The sequence below is a fragment of the Scomber scombrus genome, chromosome 16 (genome assembly GCF_963691925.1).
Source record: "Scomber scombrus chromosome 16, fScoSco1.1, whole genome shotgun sequence".
Classification (NCBI taxonomy): domain Eukaryota; kingdom Metazoa; phylum Chordata; class Actinopteri; order Scombriformes; family Scombridae; genus Scomber; species Scomber scombrus.
In genome coordinates this window covers 11,131,172-11,150,115 of record NC_084985.1, presented here as the reverse complement: position 1 = coordinate 11,150,115, position 18,944 = coordinate 11,131,172, and the positions used below count along the sequence as shown (strand labels likewise).

General features: G+C 38.5%; 1 protein-coding gene across 3 annotated transcripts; it reads right to left on the bottom strand.

The window, feature by feature from the left end:
- Positions 1 to 23: 23 nt before the first annotated feature.
- Positions 24 to 18,575, bottom strand: zmym4.1 (zinc finger MYM-type containing 4, tandem duplicate 1). Of its 3 annotated transcripts, none has more exons than XM_062435895.1 (28): positions 18,502 to 18,575; positions 16,342 to 16,924; positions 14,806 to 14,967; positions 13,437 to 13,553; positions 12,817 to 12,893; positions 12,506 to 12,649; positions 12,085 to 12,323; positions 11,395 to 11,581; positions 10,946 to 11,149; positions 9,990 to 10,140; positions 9,422 to 9,537; positions 8,819 to 9,001; positions 7,852 to 8,002; positions 7,500 to 7,672; positions 7,259 to 7,403; positions 7,060 to 7,155; positions 6,901 to 6,938; positions 6,246 to 6,390; positions 5,893 to 6,005; positions 5,325 to 5,550; positions 4,948 to 5,178; positions 4,601 to 4,725; positions 4,229 to 4,406; positions 3,452 to 3,603; positions 2,968 to 3,082; positions 2,610 to 2,858; positions 1,722 to 1,851; positions 24 to 1,592 (listed from the first exon to the last, which is right to left on the bottom strand). In XM_062435895.1, the coding sequence occupies exons 2-28, from the start codon at positions 16,778 to 16,780 to the stop codon at positions 1,346 to 1,348; spliced, it is 4,533 nt and encodes a 1,510-aa protein (XP_062291879.1). In that variant the 5' UTR covers positions 16,781 to 16,924; positions 18,502 to 18,575; the 3' UTR covers positions 24 to 1,345. The 3 variants fall into 3 exon arrangements, with proteins under 3 accessions (XP_062291879.1, XP_062291877.1, XP_062291878.1); XM_062435893.1 differs by lacking the exon at positions 18,502 to 18,575 and adding an exon at positions 18,229 to 18,347; XM_062435894.1 differs by lacking the exon at positions 18,502 to 18,575 and adding an exon at positions 18,229 to 18,347 and having other exon boundaries at positions 12,506 to 12,637.
- Between the last annotated feature and the right edge of the window lie 369 nt (positions 18,576 to 18,944).

Below are 18,944 nucleotides of genomic sequence, written 5' to 3'. Positions count from 1 at the left end.
CAGCCAATATGTATATATTTTTATTCAAAAAAGAACATACAATATAGAAAATACTCAAGAGAACCGTATAGGTGGATACCCTAAAGACTGGGGTTAACATAACCAAGGTATACGTGAAGGGATAGTATTTTGTTTTATACACTAAAACACCAGGTGTGATATGCAAAAGGTCAGAGTCTGATGCTTTGGATGACACACGTCCAAAATGTCCAAAACACTCAGTATTAGACTTTATTTCAGTATGTTCAGTCAAGAAAAAGGGATAAAATTCTGTTTTCAGCGATCTTGGCTACATTCAAACAAACATTCTTCATCCCATTAATTGGACACCGATGATCAAAATATGTCCATTGAGGAGGAAATCTAGAAAGCACAGCCTGAGTCTTTCATTAAAAACAAAAGACAGTTTAATCTCACAATCAAGTGAGTAGACCTCTAAAAGCTTATCCAATAAATATGAAACACAAATGCGAATAAGCAGTTTATTGTGTGGATTGATCTGCTACTCATTTTGCCACAGCAAGTTGGATAGGCCCCTGAAACGTCAATTAAAACATGTAATTAAAAAGGAGCGCTCCACCCTCATATCACACTTTGGTATAAACAAATTTGTGAGTTTCAACGAGCTGCTGAAATGTTCGTTTTTGTGTTGAAATTCAGTTTGTAATTTCCTAAATTTCCAAGAACAACTTTCCAATAACCCTCAGGGTATATCTGTGCAAAAATATTTTTTCTGTTAGTAAGCATATTTCTCATTGACGGCATTTTCTGATGAATTGTGTAAAAAACAAGTTATACTGCAGGTTTGCCACTCAACACGATGGTTGGTCATTTACATCCACATAGCAGAAAGTCATGTTCAGTTTGGCTTCTGAGGTCAAAGTTTTCTCTGCTGACACCAACAGAAATCAAGACTGTTTTTCATTCTAGCTCTTTCAAACAAGGACCACCATTCTCCTACTAAGAAAGGTACATGCCTTACAAAAGCAGAACGAAATAAGAGTAGCATTGTCCATGAGAAGAAACCATTTAGGAAACAAAACACAGGACACATGCCCAGTTGAGCAGTAGTAAACAGTCTGAAGGCTGAACTGAATCTTGTACCTCATTACTCAAGTTTCAGCTACACACTGTGCGTTTGAAGATCTATAAATCCTGATCAACATGTGGTTTAGGAAGTCTGACTTTCTTTACCGTTCAGCACATTTTAGTTATGCATGTGAGAGGTTTATTCTGTCCATTTCAGTTTATTAGGTTGTGTTTAAATGAACATAAGTTCTACAAATATTTACACCACAAGCTGCTACCCCAATTAAAAGGTCACTTCTGTTCTCATCTCTCTTCATCACTCTGAAACCTCATCTTCCACCTTTTCAGGTAGAAATGAAGGGTCTTTGGGCGTATGCTGCTCCATCCCTCCCTCTTTCTTTGTCTTGAGATGCAGCTCTCGAACTGTGAGGATCCGGATAAGCATTGCCTCCATGGTGCTGTCATCCAGAGGGGAGGACGAGAACCACAGTGGGCTGTTGGGAATGCAGCAGCGCTCTGGGTGAAGGTAGAACAGGTTGGTGCGCTGCTTGACTGACTCCGAGCTGGAGGGAAGACAGATGTTGGATTGAGGAGACCAACTAGTGACACAAGGTTCATTTCAGACCAAAGTGTTCACTAAGTAAATAAATAATAACAGTAAAGAAAAAGTGCTGGGGGGTTACCATACTTACCACTTGGAGAGGTAAAACTCATAGAGTCTGACCGGACAGCGGAGTGGGTTGTCTGTGTTCTCCTTCATCTCCAGGATGTCCTCTTTACTCTCCTCCTCCTTACGCCTCTTTACTGGAACAGCATCTGGATCTAAAAATGATACAGTGCACAAACATACACACAAACACATTATCCTTAATACAAATCAATTTCCCAGGTAAGTGCTTGGTGCACAATTTAACACGAAACCACTGGTTAAAAAACAACTATGTAGCACGACATTTTGAATAACACCATAGTGCTTTCCAAGTTTGTGAATGTACAGTACATTTAAATAGAGGCTCATACTTCTATCTTACTGCTGCAGTGTATCGGTGTTTAATTAACTTGTTTTTGGATTATAGATGTTAAAACATTATATTATGGACACAGATGAAGGTTTTACAGAAAACAATATTGTCTCTTTGTTTGCTAGATGTTTACAACAACTTCAATTTAATCAGGTTCAAGTTCATTACTCTATGTTTGGGCCAGAACTAATCAAACATAATAAATAAAACTAGGAAAGTTAAGCATTGTAGTAGCTGCATTATTATTTTGTAGTTATCTGTTGTGGTTCAAATAACATAGATTTTACATGAATTTAAATAGATATCTCTGATGAAAAGTTTGTTGATAATTTGTGCAGCATTTCACCAAAGAATCAGGTCTTTGGCAAAACATTTCTGCATACCAAATGCTTGACTTCCTTAAAAACATTCCTATAAAACTCTGAATATCAAACTTTGAATGAAGTTGAAATTAAATAATGATGATTCCAGTGTAAGAGGACTGTTGATATGCTTTCTATCTTAAAAGTGTTAGTATGAAACTAATAATTTCATTCTGACCCCCAGCCATGATGGTACCTGACTCCGCCTCATTTATGGATATGGGCGGGTAGAAGCGCAGGAAGGTGGTCTTGGTGTTGTTCTGGTTGGTTTTGGTGCAGCGCATGACGTGGGCAAAGGACAGCTGGCGATGTTGCTCCACAGAGGTGAAGCCGAAATACTTGCAGCAGAAAAAGAGCAGGGTGTTGAGGAGAACTATGGGTGAGTACGCCCCCAGCTGTTTACAGTCCCAAAGAAACTCCTCCTCAACACGGGAATGGACATAACCTGCAGAAGAGAAGAGAGACACCTGATATAAATGTGGTCAAAGTGACAGAGAAACTAACTAAATTATTAATATTAAAATAAAATTACTAGAACTTGGATGCTGACTCACCACTGGCTGTGATTGAGGGTTTGAAATTTCTCAGCATATTGGTGAACTCGGTGGAGAATTTGTTGTAGAAGCGATCCATGAATATGTTCTCCATACGACCGTTATCAAACAGGTACTACAGAGAGAGAAACAGTAGCACCATCATTATCAATTTTACTTTAGTACGTTTTCTGGTGTACTACTTTTTAGTCGTACCAGAGGAGTGTTTCAAAGTCTGAGTGCTGGCCATCCAATTGTCAAGTTTAGACATCATCTAATGTTGTGAACAATAGCTACATTTTAGACTTGCAGGGTGGTGGTGTTGACTTTACAGATTTTTAATGCTGTTATTGATAGCGATGGTTCATACATGCATGACTATATCCTCATCACCTTTATCAGTGTGTGCTAGTTGTGTGCTCAACTGTACATGGTGAAACAGCACTGTGATTCCTTCCTGTTATGTAAGTTAAGTGTATTTGTGTAAGTATGATTAAAGTCTTGCCTGTTGGATGCCGAGACAGAGGTAGAAAAGGCCGTCGGGGAAGTAGGGCTCTCCGTTGGGTCGTTTCACTTCAGTGATGAAGCAACAGAGGCCATAGCTCAGCTCAGCTGTTGTGCAGCGAAGAATATCCTCCTTCAACTCCATGGGACGTGCTGACAGTCGGATAAAAGGAAAGAAGAGTAGGTCAAAAGTGATGACTGACAAACAATCTTCATAAGCTTGTTTTTCATGAGTAAGATCATACAAAAATGTACAGAGATACATAATGTATTAAACAGAACACAATTAAACAACTAGAAAATCTGGTCTCATGAAGCTCAAGGCCACCTGGACAAAAGTCATGGTCTGTCATTGATCTGAAACCAAGAATGTATCTCAAAAAGGTGCCATCTCTGCAAGTTAATGTAAAACTTTACAGTTAAATATACATTTTTACTTTCACACTTTTTTTAACTAAAAATGATTTGATTTATACACGAAGACATTACACAGCTGTACATAAATTCATAGTAAACATTCACTTGTGCAGGAGTGGTAGGAAGCTATATCTGAAGATCTCCTAAAAACTCAAGACAAGTTTCCCAAAGATTAACGCAAACCACTTTCTTCAAACCACTTAAAGCTTGTTTGTGGTTTCATTTTCTCTGTGGTTAAATAGGTTTAATATTCACTGAAGATAGAATCATAAAAACATGTTAAATTCACTGTTCAGAGGTGTTTTAAATGAAAATGTCCTCCACATGGTTAGCTTTAGTGATTTAGTATTTAATGACTTACAACCGAAGCGCGGCTTCTCCAGGTTTGGTTGAGTTTGTCTCCACTGGATCCATCGCTTCCAAGAATCAACTCCATATTGACTTTTCAGTTTAGGGACCTCTGGAGCCTCTGTTTTGTTTGAGGAGCCTTTCTGAGATGTCGTTTCAGCTGCCTTTGTCAACCGTTGTGACTTACGACCCTTAAATGAAGTGGGGAAGGAGAGAGGATGCTGCATCATGGATATGACCAGGGTGAGACGAACAGTGATATTCCAAATCCAAGCTAGTCTTTTCTGTAGCTTTAGCATCTTAACTGTTAATTACTTGTGCAAGTAAAATCAGATCTAATCTTAAATGCACAAACATCACCATCACTCTTTTCCTAAGCAGTTACCTTCTTTTCTCGGGCTTTCCTGTGAACTTGCCGTCGTCTTCGTTGTTGTTGTGGTGAAGTGGCAGGTGGAGAACTCGATGATCGCTGGAACTCCTCTCTCAGCCTGGCCATTTTCTCCAGAGTTTCTAACAATGACACAACCTGATACATTACTACTTAAACCAAGTTTCCCTGATTGTTCATGTCACTAATGATAAGACCTTGATTTTATTTTTCTGGCTACACTGCAGCATCTAATTAACTCTTACAAAGTCTTAAACACAAGTAAAGTTTGATATTAAAGTGAGCCTTAAGTGTGGACCCAGAATAACAACTGTTGTAACAACTTGTTTATCTCATCCCCTCACCAACAGTAAAGTCACTTTCGATGTCCATGGGAGGCGGGGCTGGAGGTGGGGGCTCTGAGAAAGGCTCACTTGGCATGCCCACAGGAATGTCTATGATTGGGTTGAGCTTTTCATGGGCGTACAGTCGATTGGGTGACCTGAAACCAGCATCTGGGGAGGGTTGCTCCCAGTTTTTAAGGAAACTGTCCAAGTCGTCTGTGTCCAAGTCGTCACTGTAGTTACTGGCATGGTCTGTAAAATAAACATAAGAAACATGAAAACGTGTTAAATATTTGTGAAAAGGATGACAAAATATTAAAATAAGCAAAAAGCAAAGCAAATATGAATATAATCCCTTTTCCATTCCCTCCTTTCACTCATTAATCCCTTTCTCTTACCATCTGGAGCCAGTGCTTCATGTCTGCCCGTCTCTTTCGCCACCACTTTCTCTTTTGGTTCCTCCCGTTTGTCATTCTTCTCCTCTTGTTCCGCCACCATCTCAGCCATGAGGATGAGCTCGGCCTCGAAAGGGTCAGATGGGATCTTTTCTTTAATCTCCTGGATGGTTTCCACAATGCGCTCAGCGCTGTCCATTGTCACAGGAAGGAACATCGGAACAGGCAGCTGTGGTAGACAGATTGAAAATATAACATCCTATGTGCTGGGTCTTCAAAAGGATGAAAAGGCTGAATATTAATTAGTGTCTTAAATACGTCTTTCAGTTTGAAATCCTGATCATAAGAGGATCGGTTTCAGATCTGATTTAATTTAAGTGCGAAGGAATCAGAGCTGCAAACTAAGTTTATGTAGAGCTCTATAAGGACATGGTAATTTTTAATGAACAACTCATTGTAGTTAAAAAACTAAAAAATCAGGAAAATTAAGTCATAGTTCATATTAACTAGAAGTATCTTAACAGTAACTTTGTGAATCCAGGCTCTGTATTGGTTGTGGTGTTTCACATACCGGAAACGGCAGGCCGACAGGTTTGGGGGTACACTGACTGTACATGCTCATAGGCACAGGAATGTAAACCGGCACCGGAACAGGCACAATCAAGAGTTTAGGCAAGACGTCATCTATAAGAAAAAGAAAAATTGTTCATCACAAAATATTTCAACTTGATCCGTGATAATGTTGCAAATGATATCATAACATGGCAAGTATTTAGTCCAAATATATGAACGCTGAATAAACATAAACAAGAGATCATACAGCAGTTGTGAACATACAAGATATTGTATATCGATTACAAGTTAACAGACAACTACAGAGCAGAGATCTCATTACCACAGAAGCACTGTAAGATTTTCTTTTACCTGTCTGTGCCTCGACGTCGACGGTCTGTGTTTTACAGGAGACCCCCTTGTTCTGCACCAACGGTCTACAGAGCAGGGCCTTGTTCTTCAGAATTTTGGGGCCAGGAGGAGGATGAGGCTTCACTGTATCTGTCTGAATACTGGCCTGAGTAACGGATAAATGATGAGAAAAAACCCAAACATTTTCATACATGTCACATGTAGTATTATGGAGCTCATTTATATATGTTTTTCCTTTAATTTGTCCCCTATCTGTATACATATTATTTATTTTTTTCTTCATGTTAAAAAGGACCAGTTTGTAAGATTTAGTGACATCTAGTGGTGAGGTTTCAGATTGAAAACAATTGAATAACCCTCCCCTTTCAAGCATGTAGGAGAATCTACTGTGTCTGCAAAACTTGCGAAAAACACAAAAAGCCCTCTCTAGAGCCAGTGTTTGGTTTGTCCATTTTGGAGTACTGTAGAAACATGGCAGTGCAACATGGCAACATCGTCAATATGAAGGTAACAAAAACATGATTATTATTTTCAAGTGATTATAGACTAATAAAACATACTTACATATATTATACTCCTTTTCTGCCAAGTCTGTCCCACTAGATGCCACTAATTTCTCCACACTGGACCTTTAAATACAAATTATATAACTTACATGTCCAGAGTTCTTTGATTGAAATTCGGTGACAGTACCTGTGGAGACAATGACATCAACACTGGCGATTAACTGAAAATGTTCACAGCATGTTTTGTCTCTTATTTGACATTTAGCACATAAATCCTTTGTTTATGTGTGTATGTTTTTCTTTTGTACTTTGCTGGGCAGTTCTGTTGGGAGTACTGGGTTTTACTGTCGGGGATTTTGCAAGCGAGACGACATTTGCAATCACGGGCGTGGCCTCTTCTAAACCTGCAGGAAACACAGCAGAGACAGTGGGAGGAATTACAGATTAGTTCATAACATTTTTATTAAAAATGAAATTAAGAAATGAAAAGGCAACAACAATACAAACCTTTGAAGACTTCTCCCTGTGTCGTCACCTTATCACAGCAGAACTGAAGCAGACATGTCATGTCACAGAAGTGTTTCACCTCTCCCAGCATGGGAAGACTCTGTTTTAGTTTCCCTTTGCGGCCACAGGTGTCACACTTTGCAACCTGGAAAACAGAGTAAATGTGTAGAACAGCAGAGCTACATTATCATAATCACCATCATTTTAGTAAAACTGTGACTTTAATAACTGCATTGCTTACATGGCAGAACAGCATGGTGTACTTGGACCTGCACTCCTCAGAGCAGAACTCCTCAGTGGAGCCTCCATACTGCGCCGTCACCAGCTTCTTGGAGACACTGTGGCAGTAGGAGCATGAGTGACAGTGTTTCCCCCAGCTTTTTGACAGGTCATGCCTATATAGCAGCTTACAACCTGAGAGGAGGCAGAGGAGATGCTTAAAAGATCCAAATGTGTTGTATGTTAACAGTTAAATGCATTTTGATGGTGCTTGTGTGTTTTGTATGTTCTGCTCAAAGTAATAAGTAAGTAATATATTTAAAAATCTAGCCTACAAAAAAAATATTCCTGAAATTAGACACTGGTTTACTTACCATCGCTGCAGAAATAGCAGTCTTTGTTGTTAATTTTCTTGGTGTCTTTGGTGATCTTTTCGATCTTACAGTATTCACACAGGCTTGTCACATAGTTGGCCTTCTTGAACTCCTGAGAACAGTCTGCGCTACACACGAAAACCATCTTGTCCTGCACACATACGAAGTTGGCATTGGTGAGATTAAGCACTCACACAGAGAAACATACAATGCAACTCTCCATATTTCCACTCTCCTATGATTACACTTTTTTCACTATAACATAAGTATGTTGTTATTACAAAAAATGAGAAAAAGATCCGGTCTAGAGACACTGTTGCTTTCAATAATCATTAGTAAATCAGATGTGGCACAATGTTTTTATTTACTAAAAGTTGCTTTCATATAGTTTTATGTGCTTATACATTATTCCGTGTGACAGATTGGTAACCTGTGCAGCTGCCTTTTGCCTAATGTGAGTTGGAGTTCAAAAGTTATGAAAGTTACAGATTAAAATTTCAGACCCAGACCTTTTTATTGACTTGAAATGAAAAAGCATGTTTTAAAGTGTTTTAGCACATATTAAAGTATGAACCGGCACAATGTAGGTTAGTTTTAGCATAGGTTTTAATTTTGTATATTATATTTTGTACTTTGTGCATGTTTTTGATCTAATTTCACTTTGAGGATATGAGAATTGAAGTGTCACAAAGTGGGTGCCAAGCAGACACTCACTGGGAATCTCTTTGGGTTTTTATGAACTCTTGTTATCATAGGACTCTTTCTTGAGGCATTATTAAACTTCTTTGCCCTTTTGACCTCCTCTACTTTTCTGTTGCATCAATAGAAATCATATAATATTGATTAATGCATTCAAAACGTATCCCTGTGCAGTGCTGTAAAAAAAAAAAAATCAGCTTGACTTGGGAACAGAAGAATCCTCAATAAACCCTCTCATTTTAAAACACATGCTCTCCCAAAAAGTTACCTTGATCTGGATGAGTTCCGGTTTAAAAGTTATATTAAGAGCACACTGGGAGCAATTCAGTACGGCTAGTTCTTTGGAGGCTTCTTGCAGGGACTGGTTAGGGGAGATGGACTGGATTTGGGTGGTTCCGATTGGCAACTTGGTGAAAACGTTCACCTGTTTCTGGGAATTCTTGAACTTTTCCTACAGAAGAAAAAAAAAGATTCGAGAGTAAAAACCACTGCGGAAAAAAGGACGTTTTGAGTTAACAATGACTGTAAAATCAACAAAGCCAACACTAAATTTGTTCCCCACAAACGCGACTCGATAGCAAATAGGCACTTTGATGTCAGCTGAGAAAATACAATTACAAAATGTGAATTATAACATTTAAAGACAGAATAATTAATATCATAGTTCCATATATGTGGCCCTGTGTTAAATGTTCAGTTATTAAAAATAAACAGTGCCTCTCTTTTATCATCAGGCTGCAGATTGCAAATGTATGACAATCATTTCACCAATGCTTTACCATGCAGATGTAGTTTAGATTTATAACGAATGTAAAATAACTCAGATACATTATCTCTTGAGTCTTTATTTTACATCTACATGCGTCATTACCTGAAATGCCATAACACAGGGGAGAGTGCAGAAGTTTCTGATGGAAGTATCTGACATGGCGAGGTGATAGGCTGGTACAGTGTTTTTTCCACAATTATCACAATTCAACCGAGCACCTGTGAGAAGAAAAAAAAAAAGTTTAACAAGACAAAAGCAGGAATATAAAATTGAAAGCAATCACCAAAAAAAATCTGTAATAATGGGTGTTTTCAAGCCTGAGCTGTGAGTCCAGATGAATCAGACTTGGATTAGTTTCATTTGAGCAAGTCTGAACATGGAAATGGTACTCATGTATGGACCAAAAATGCACAAAGACCATGTCAAGGAAGTCCACTCACAAACTAATTCTGGAGCAATTTTTCTGTGGTGGGAACAGTCGTAGCTGGCAGGAGAATGAATTGAGGCCAAAGTACTCTGCTTTGATTGATATTTGGGCAGATGAGACCTCAGTATGACCGTCTTCAGCTGGACATGCTAATATTTTTTATTTAAATCTAAAATATACCTCTTTAACCTGAATTTTGATTAGAATGCTTTATGGACATTATTTATTTCAGTCACTTAGTACCTGATGAACTGACAGTCTGGACCTTGAACGCCATCACACAGCTGCTGCTACAGAAGAGATTCACCGAGTCGTCATTGTTTCTGTTGTCAACCATCTCTGGCAGCGGCCGGGAAGTGCGACACATTGTACATGAGTGAGATATCTTGGTTTTCTGTTAAAAGGCATAGAAAAAGTACTGTAATGAGTAATGAGACACAGAGCACCAACCCAACGACACAGTCACGTTTCACATGTGCACACTATTTAATAGGGTGCTGTAGGACTGTTAACATGTCAATTTATTAAGTTTTAATATTATAATATATTTTCCACCATGTAGTCCACACCAAAGGTTTTTAAAGTTAGAGGTGGGCCTCCTCAGATGGGCTCCAAATGGTTTCAGGGTAGGCTCAGTGATTGGAAGTGAAAAAATATAATTTATTACATTGGTTAATTAAAAGGGGATCGCGTTGAACAGCCTAAATGTGTGTAATTTGGTTAAAGAGATAGTTCAGAGATACAGTAGTTTTATAAAAGCCTTCGGACAGGCCTCTTTTATGTATTTGGTGTAGTCTGTTCAAAGAGCCATATCTGACTATCTTGGCTCAATTGTTGAGTGTCTGTGTGGTCAAATAACATAACAAAGATCCCACAGACATCCAGAAAGTGAGAGGAGGCCCACAGTCTCACACTTTGAAAACCCCTGGTCTACAACCAAAATCTGGTATAATGTATTTCAAGTATTTTTAAAGTTTTTTCTTATGTGTACAGCACCTTGACTTACAACTACTGTTTGAAAAGTGCTATACAAATAAATAAACCTAAACTTGCACAAACAAACATCTTACAAATGCTGCAATGCCCATGTCTGATGGTAACGAGGTGGCAAATTCAAAGCCCTCTAGCATTTCATACACGGTTCAGACATATACAAGGTTTAGGTTTAGTCTTGTTCTTTAAACACTGGATTCATGTACCTCCTTGTATTTGGCCAGACACTCTGTATTGCACACAGTTTTGTTGCTTTCTTCCATCTTCAGCAACAGTGGTTTGCTGTGGCAGAAGGAGCCACAGTTTGCACATCCAGCCATGGACAAGTTGTTTACAGTACGGAAACGGTTAAAGCAGGCATCGCTGCAGATTTTATGAACAGCACCGCTCAGGATCACCTCATGTTTACTCTGGAGCAGGGATGACAAAAGAGTAGTGCATGTTATTTCAGAAATGAAAATATTGTTTTTAGGTACAGTGAATCAAAAGGTTTTATGTGTACTACTCATTTTTTGCACACTTTTATATAGTATGAAAAGTTAAGTGGAATCCTTCAACTCCAGAACTCGACAATTTAAGATTATGACTTTCTTACTAAGTTATGAGAATAAGAGAGAGATATAAATTGTAAGTTTTCAGATTCAGTTTGACTTACAACGCAGTATCTGGTGCACATGCTGCAGAGTGACTGTGGTTGAAGTGATTTTTGGGTGGGGGCCATTTTTTTTAAGGTGGCATTTTTCTTGTAGTTGAAGGAGGTCAGGCAGTTCTGGCTGCAGAATTCCTTCATAGTTCCTTTAGTATCTGGAGCCAGGATGACGTCCTGAGGTCTAAGTATTACCCTGTGAGAAGAGAGAGGGATAAGATCAACACGAGGTCCAGAATCAGAAGTACTTAATTTTGGTCATAAAGTCACAATGAAGCGGTATGAAGTTGATAACTCTTTCTCACCGATAAGTCTGTCTTAGCTATCTAAATGTTGGATAGCTGCATTGACTGCTTGATTAAATCAATTAGTTATATCAAGAATTATTATAATAATTGAATACCAGTAATACAACAGTATTTTTTTAAGCAAATATGTCCAAAAAAACATGCTGTTTTTGGACTGTTGATCAGGAAAAACAGGATATTTAAAAGATGTCAACTTTGAGACTTGGAAATTATATCATATTTTTCATGACATTATATAGACAAAAAAATTTAATTGATGAATCAACAAAGTAATCAGCAGATAAATCAATATTAAAAATTAGTAGTTAAAAATAGTTGGATGCAGCCTTAAAATGCTGAGTTGATTCAAACAGGTAAAAAAACAAACAAACATACTTTCTAATGAACTCACTTTTGACAGTTGTAGCAGATCTTACTGACACCTTTGACGGTGGGGAGCGATGTGGTGAGGCAGGTGGTGGAGCAGAAGAGAGCTGGGGAGCCCTTCCTCTGGAAAGCTGTCTGTCCTTTCATCAGGCTCTTCTTACAGTTTGAACAGCACATGTGCAAAGACGTGGGGTGGACGACAGGAAGCGTCTGCGTTTCAGCCGCAGGAGTCACAGAGAAGACCGATCCGATCCTCAAGTCCTCCTGTCAACAACATAACGGTCAGTTAAAAGCCAGCAATGGTCCAGTGATTCAGTTCAAATACTGAATATTGAAGATCTGGATATTTTTCCTAGATATAAATAGTGGAAAAGAATGATTTGTTTTATATTCAAGGACAAAAAAATTCACATTCAAATAACTTTAAAAACACTTGTGAGACCCACCTTCGCAGTATTGGGCTCATCCTTCACATTCATTGTAGGTGTAGAGGATATGAGAGCTCGGTCATAGTCCTCATCAATGGGCTCATCCTTCACTTTGACCAAAGGTGGTGAAGGAGACGACCTGGCTGCTGCCTGCGATCTTTCCTACCACAAAGAAAAATGACAAAACAATTGTCTGTTTGGTCTTCTATGACTGAAGCAGGTGTAGATTTTGATGATTAGACTTCATGTCAACTTCCATGGTACCATCATAAGAAATTACTTTTTATGCACATTGAACACATTGAAGCAAATTTCACATTTTTACTTACATTGTCCGATCTTGATCTTGATTGCCTGGCTACTTTCATCCCGTTCACCGTGGTCGCTGGTGATGAGCCTTCTCTTCCTGCAGGAACATGAACTTTTAATTAACTGTTAATGTGGATGAACATTTTTCAACACAAACAACATAAAAGCACCAAATAATCATTGATTCACTAGTAACCTACAAATAACCTGATAGACAGTCTGTGATTGAAAAGCTAAAAAAATGTAATCTGCCAATTATTTTCTCGTTCCCTGACTCTCTTTCCCCCCCTGGTCTCCTGTAATATCTTGACTATCTTGGTCCAATAAAGACATAAAAAAATACCCTACATAAATATTATATATATGGTATTAGGTTATTTCTTTAAGTTATTTAAGTTAACTGCTTTAAACTAGATAATAAAATTATTATTGTGTGTGCTTGTTTGTTCAGTGCTTTACTAACACTCCACCCTTGCCTTGCAGAGCTAATTATTAAATGCAAAATGCACCTTAACATTTGCTTTTTTCTTCTTTTTTTTCTTCTTTTAAGATGAACTACAAGATGACGTGTAGGTAAAATTGTGCATATGGGATGTGCATTTCTTAAAAGGATCCAACACACTCTTCTGAGGTCTCTCACCTATACATGCTGTGGCTCTGGACGATGGTGATGAGCTTGACTGCATCATATCAAAAGACACAATGGGTTTCACATCAGTTTCCTCCTCAATAGAGTTACTCTCCTCTGCTACTGACACTGAAATGGAAATTCAAAATGAAAAGAAATTACTGGGAAGATGAAGATCAGATCACTGACTGCAAAACAAGTGTTGTATCTAGATATTTTAAGTCAACCTCCTCCAGCAGTTCAAAAGGAGGGCCAGAGAGTCCATGCAAAGCCACTGCCAAATCTCACAGGGGCACCATTGGCATGGGAACAGGGAAGACCCTGCGTGTCCCTTTTATAAAATGGAGGACCAGCTTGCTCCTTTAACCATAAAATCCCACATGACATGCAGCAATAGCAGCCATTTACTCCCTAATGGTAAAGAAGGCTTTGCATTTATCAATCACGTCCCAAGTGACAAAATCCCACCATCTGGACACTTAAAGGTGACGTGTCCTTCCTTGAGGCACCACTCCCTTCCACACATTTACAGTGATGAAGGGACCTGGTGGAGGATGCTCATTACACTCTGAGGATATCCCACTGTGGTACTTGGACTAATGTGTAATGTGAATGTATCATAACAGAATTAATATATGATATATTGTAGAATAAATTATCTTTCAGCGTGTTATGTGACCAATAAGCTAGAAATAGTCAGAAGTAAAACTGAATATGTGCTTGGATTTTTGCTTTTTAGTTTTGTGAATATATTAAACAGTAATTCCACCATAATAAAATATGTATCATTCATTACAACGAGCTTTTAACAATGTGATGAAGTAAAGAATAAAAACCCCTTACTTTTATACAAATTTCCTGGACATTTGCATCTATCTATAAATGACAGGAACGTCCGTCTGTCTGTCATTAGCATATGTCTCAAACCGTTCATCCGATTGATTTCAAACGTGACAGGTGTCTTGCTACGGGCATGAGTAAGTGCAGTGCCAAGTTTGACGTTGTTTGGATAAGCGGCAACACAGAGCTATCAGGACGCTTTGCTCTCACACATGCTGCATTAATAGTCGCATACACACACACATACACGCGCAGTCACTCTCTAGCGCGCACTTTTGCTTGCACGCTCCAGATTCCGGGAGATTGGATCTCATTTGCGGGCGTCAGGGAGCCGCTATCAATATGTGGCAGAGTTGGGAGAGTCTGACTTTGTAGTAAAAACACACGCCAAAACAGATTTTGCATGGGCACTACACTAGTACTGGCAAATTACACAGACATTTTACAGAAGATGCTCCTGAATTGCTGGTCCTGATTTAAAATGTACAAGATGATGAGGGTGGGAATCTTACTCAAACACTCCTCCTGTGAGGTCGCTCACCTGTACTGGCTGTGGCCTCGGACGATGGAGATGAGCTGGAGCGCATCATGTCAAACGACACTTTCACGCCCTCCAGCTGGTCGTCTTCAGAGGGTGGTGGTAGCACTGTGGGTTTCACATCAGTCTCCTCCTCAAAAGAGTTACTCTCCTCTGCCACCGAGACTGAAATGGGAAGTCAAAATTAAAATAAACTACTGGGATGTTGAAGTTCTGTGCTTTTGGAGCAGTAGAAAAACTTCCAAATGCAAAACAAATGTTTTAGCTAAAAAAGCAAGACTAAGTTTGTCTTTGAACAAAACACTGAAGCTTTTAAATATCTACAAGTTTCAAAAGTTCTACCTCTATGCATGAATAAATGTTTGAAAACTGCCATGAAGGTGCATTTTTCTCAGATTTGCTGTACAATGCCTGTCAGGACTTCCTGAAGCCTAAGGAGTCATCTTCAAGTTGCTTGTTTAGTTTTTGTTTTGACCACGAGTGTAAAAACCAAATAAATTCAGTTCACACTGACATAAAAGAGATAAAACAGTTGAGAGTTTGGAACTGATTAATGTTTGGTATTTTTGCTTGATAAAATTATCCATGAATACTTTTAATTAATGATCATTGTAGATTCATTTTCTTTCTACTGACTAATTAAATAATTATCAGTTGTTTCAATTCTACGGTACAACACTCAGAATTGGAGCTGAAGATTAATCAGACAAAAAGTTATTCGGGCAGTTCAATTTGAGAAATACCAAAAAAATCTCTAGTCCCCGCTCTTTAAATGTAAAAAGTTGCTGATTTTCTTCAACACATATAACAGTAAATTTTATATTTAAAGATTATGCTGTCGGATGGACCAAACGATTAATCAAAAAAAGAATCAGCAGAAATAATCAGTAGATTAGAAGTAGGATTTCATGGACAGTTCTGTGTAATTTGCCCATATGCAACAGTTCATTTTAAGGACATTTTACAGAAAGGTTGGTGCAATTTGGTACAAATTATGAAAAACAGAAAGACACATGTTAAGTTGGTTTATATGGTTGGTAAGTGCCCAATTCATATTTAGGTTGTTAATTTGCAAAAATCAATCAGACAATTCAAAAAACTGAAAATACTGAGATATATTGAGATTACGTGTGACTGATATTACAAGTTCATTCATTACAGATTTTTTAAGAAACAACCTTTTATGCTGATATATTGTTTGACACACTAAACTACACACTGAAAAAGTAAGATTTTTCAGTCTGTTAAAGATATTGTTGTAAATGTAAATTAGATTTTTTTGCAAATTAAGAAATTACTAAAGCCATTTTTTCCACACGTTTTGCAAAATGTCTGAATGAAAATTGACCATTACGTACCTGCAAATTGCATAAACATTTACAAGACAATCTGTATAATATTAAAGGACCAGTAAAATAAAGTGTAAAATAAACTTCTTCCTCCAGCATTAATGTGACTTTTATTTTGCAATCTGAATCTGCTGGTTGAAAATGTTTCTCAGCATCAACACAAAAACTTTGTGATAAACTTGTATTTTACCTGTATTTGAAATCTCAGGTGAACTTCTGTCCCCATCTGACAAATAACTCTGTTCCTCCTCTTTCATCTGAGCTTCTTGTTCCACCTCATCCACTGTGCCAATGTCCATCATCTCATCGAGGTCGTCGGCTGTAGAAACCCCCAGATTACAGCTGAGGGACTCTGCTTCCTCCTGTGTGACAATGTTCTCCTTAGTGTCCGTGTCTGAGTCCATCTTTTCATCAGCGTGTGCTTTCTCCTTCCTGCTGCTGTGACTCGTGTCCATATTTGTATCCTCGGTCACATCTGGTCCTGCAGACGTTTCCTCTACTCCGTTGTCTTTTACTATCACATTAGAGGAGGATGAATGTGAAGGTGACTGATTTAGAGGAGATACAGAAACAGGACGAGGAACAACCTCAGCCTCAGTTTGTTTATGTTCTAACTTTTTACTTTCCATTTTTTCAGCAGCAACAAAGTTTTTGTCTTCTTCACGTTCACTCGGTCTAGAAGATCCAGGAACAAGCTCTGTGTCTTCAACATCTGCTGATGCACCAGCATCCAAAACAGTTTCCTTGGACTCTCCGTCTGCCCCCTCGGTTACCTGCATAGGACAGTAAGTTTAGAAATTGGTTTTTTTTTAACTATACTGATGTTACCACTTAGAAATAACTTAAGTTTTGAGGCACAGTTGATATATTAATTAGACAACAATCATTACTAACAAATTGGTCGGTGCAGACATTACAGTTTGTCTCTGATACTGGTGTTTTAGTACATGATCACAACAAATAACTTCTGCCTCACTATATCGTTTATTACATCTTACTGAGATATCCTTTTAAGGATGTAGTCACAATTTTTCAGGTTCCCATATTAACACTACAAGAGGTTTTCCTTGCTGTAATCATGCTTCCTGTTCTTACTGGCTATTAAAAGATCCCAGTCAAACTTGTTTTCAATGTAAGCAATGAAGGGCAAAATTCACAGTGTGTCCACACAGTCATTTTGTGCAAAAATGCATTTAAAAGTTTATCTGAAGCTTACATAAGGCTTCAGCAGTCTGAGTTAGTCATATTGTGGATATCTGTCACATTTACAGGTTTATTAGCATCAAATTCCCTATTTGTGTTTCCCTGTTGAGCTGTGGTGGAAGTATACTAACAAAGAGAGGAAGTTTGGCACCAAAAATACCGTAATGTTTAAAGCTATCCATTTGATTTGACTTATTTGGATGGCTGAAGCTTCATATTAGCTTCAAATAAACGTTTAAATACATTTTTAGCACAGGAGGGGGAGTGTGGATTTTGTCCCCCCCTTAGTAAAATTGTGAGTGCATTATGGAGGGATCTTCTAATGGTCAGTATGAACTGGAGGAATGATTACAGCAAAATAAAGATAAAAAACATGTTTCAATGTTCATTTGAGCACCTGAATATTGTTTTAAGACAGAACTGGGAACAAGTGGGAACTCGTCCTTTAACTATTAACTACTTCTGCTGAAGAAAATAGTTATAGATGTGAATGGTAAGCTGACAAAACACCCGGTGCAGCTAATAATAGGCATTGATGGGCAGAATAAAGTTATGTTTGAGGGATTTAAGTTTCTGAATGGGCAGGTTTCGGGGTCAGTTTGCACACCCGTATGGACTATTGCAATATCCGACATGCATGCATGCAAAAAAATAACTATGTAAAACACGGGTTGTTCATACATATAAACTAGAGTTAGCATGCATGTGCACAATCAGTCAGTTTAGGGCAGTTTTTGGCGACATTTAACTATGCACGACCTGCATTAGCTTGTTGCAACACTGCCCTCGCAATGTAAACACAACTACAGCCTTACAGCCGCAACGCTAACAGCTTCAACCTGGCGCTGGGTTATAACATGCCGGGTTTAGTTACCTCTGTCTGGACCGCTCCACTGGATTCAGACATGTTATGCTGATATTAAAGGACTAATTTCATGACCTGTAAACAATAGAGCTAAGCTAACACATCTGCACAGAGCTCAGCTTGCATGTTAGCTCGCCACACTTAGCTGCTGCTTTGCCTCCACGGTACCACAGCACTCATTAAATAACTTGTCTAGTTGGTGTAATGCTACAGACGACAACGTTTTCATATAGCAGCGTTATGAGGAGTGCATACAGCCGTAACAACTTGAAGAAACCTTACCACGCCAGTTTCTCTGACGGACGACCCTTGATTGGCCAGTCGATGGTGTCCGTCGCCTGTTTCCGTGGCCGCCATGTTTGCGCCAAAAATCCCGATTTTTGTAAATATTTTTTCCTCTTCTTCTTTTTGGTTTTGTTGGCGGTTGGCAAACAGCTTTAGGATGCATTACCGCCACCCACTGATCTGGAGTGTGGACTAAATATATACTTTAATATTTCTACCATGGACTTTAAGGGAAAAAAGTATGTAGTGTAGCTTTTGGTGTGTTCCTGTTGTACTCAGAGGTGGGGATTTCTGACTTCCCAGGTGGACATTTCAAATGTGTTTTCTGACTTCTAACTGGAACATTCAAACTCGATCCAACTTCCAACTTCTGAGGTAAATGGAAAGCAGTAATACTTTCTCTGTAATATTTCTACCATGGACTTAAACAAAATAATGGA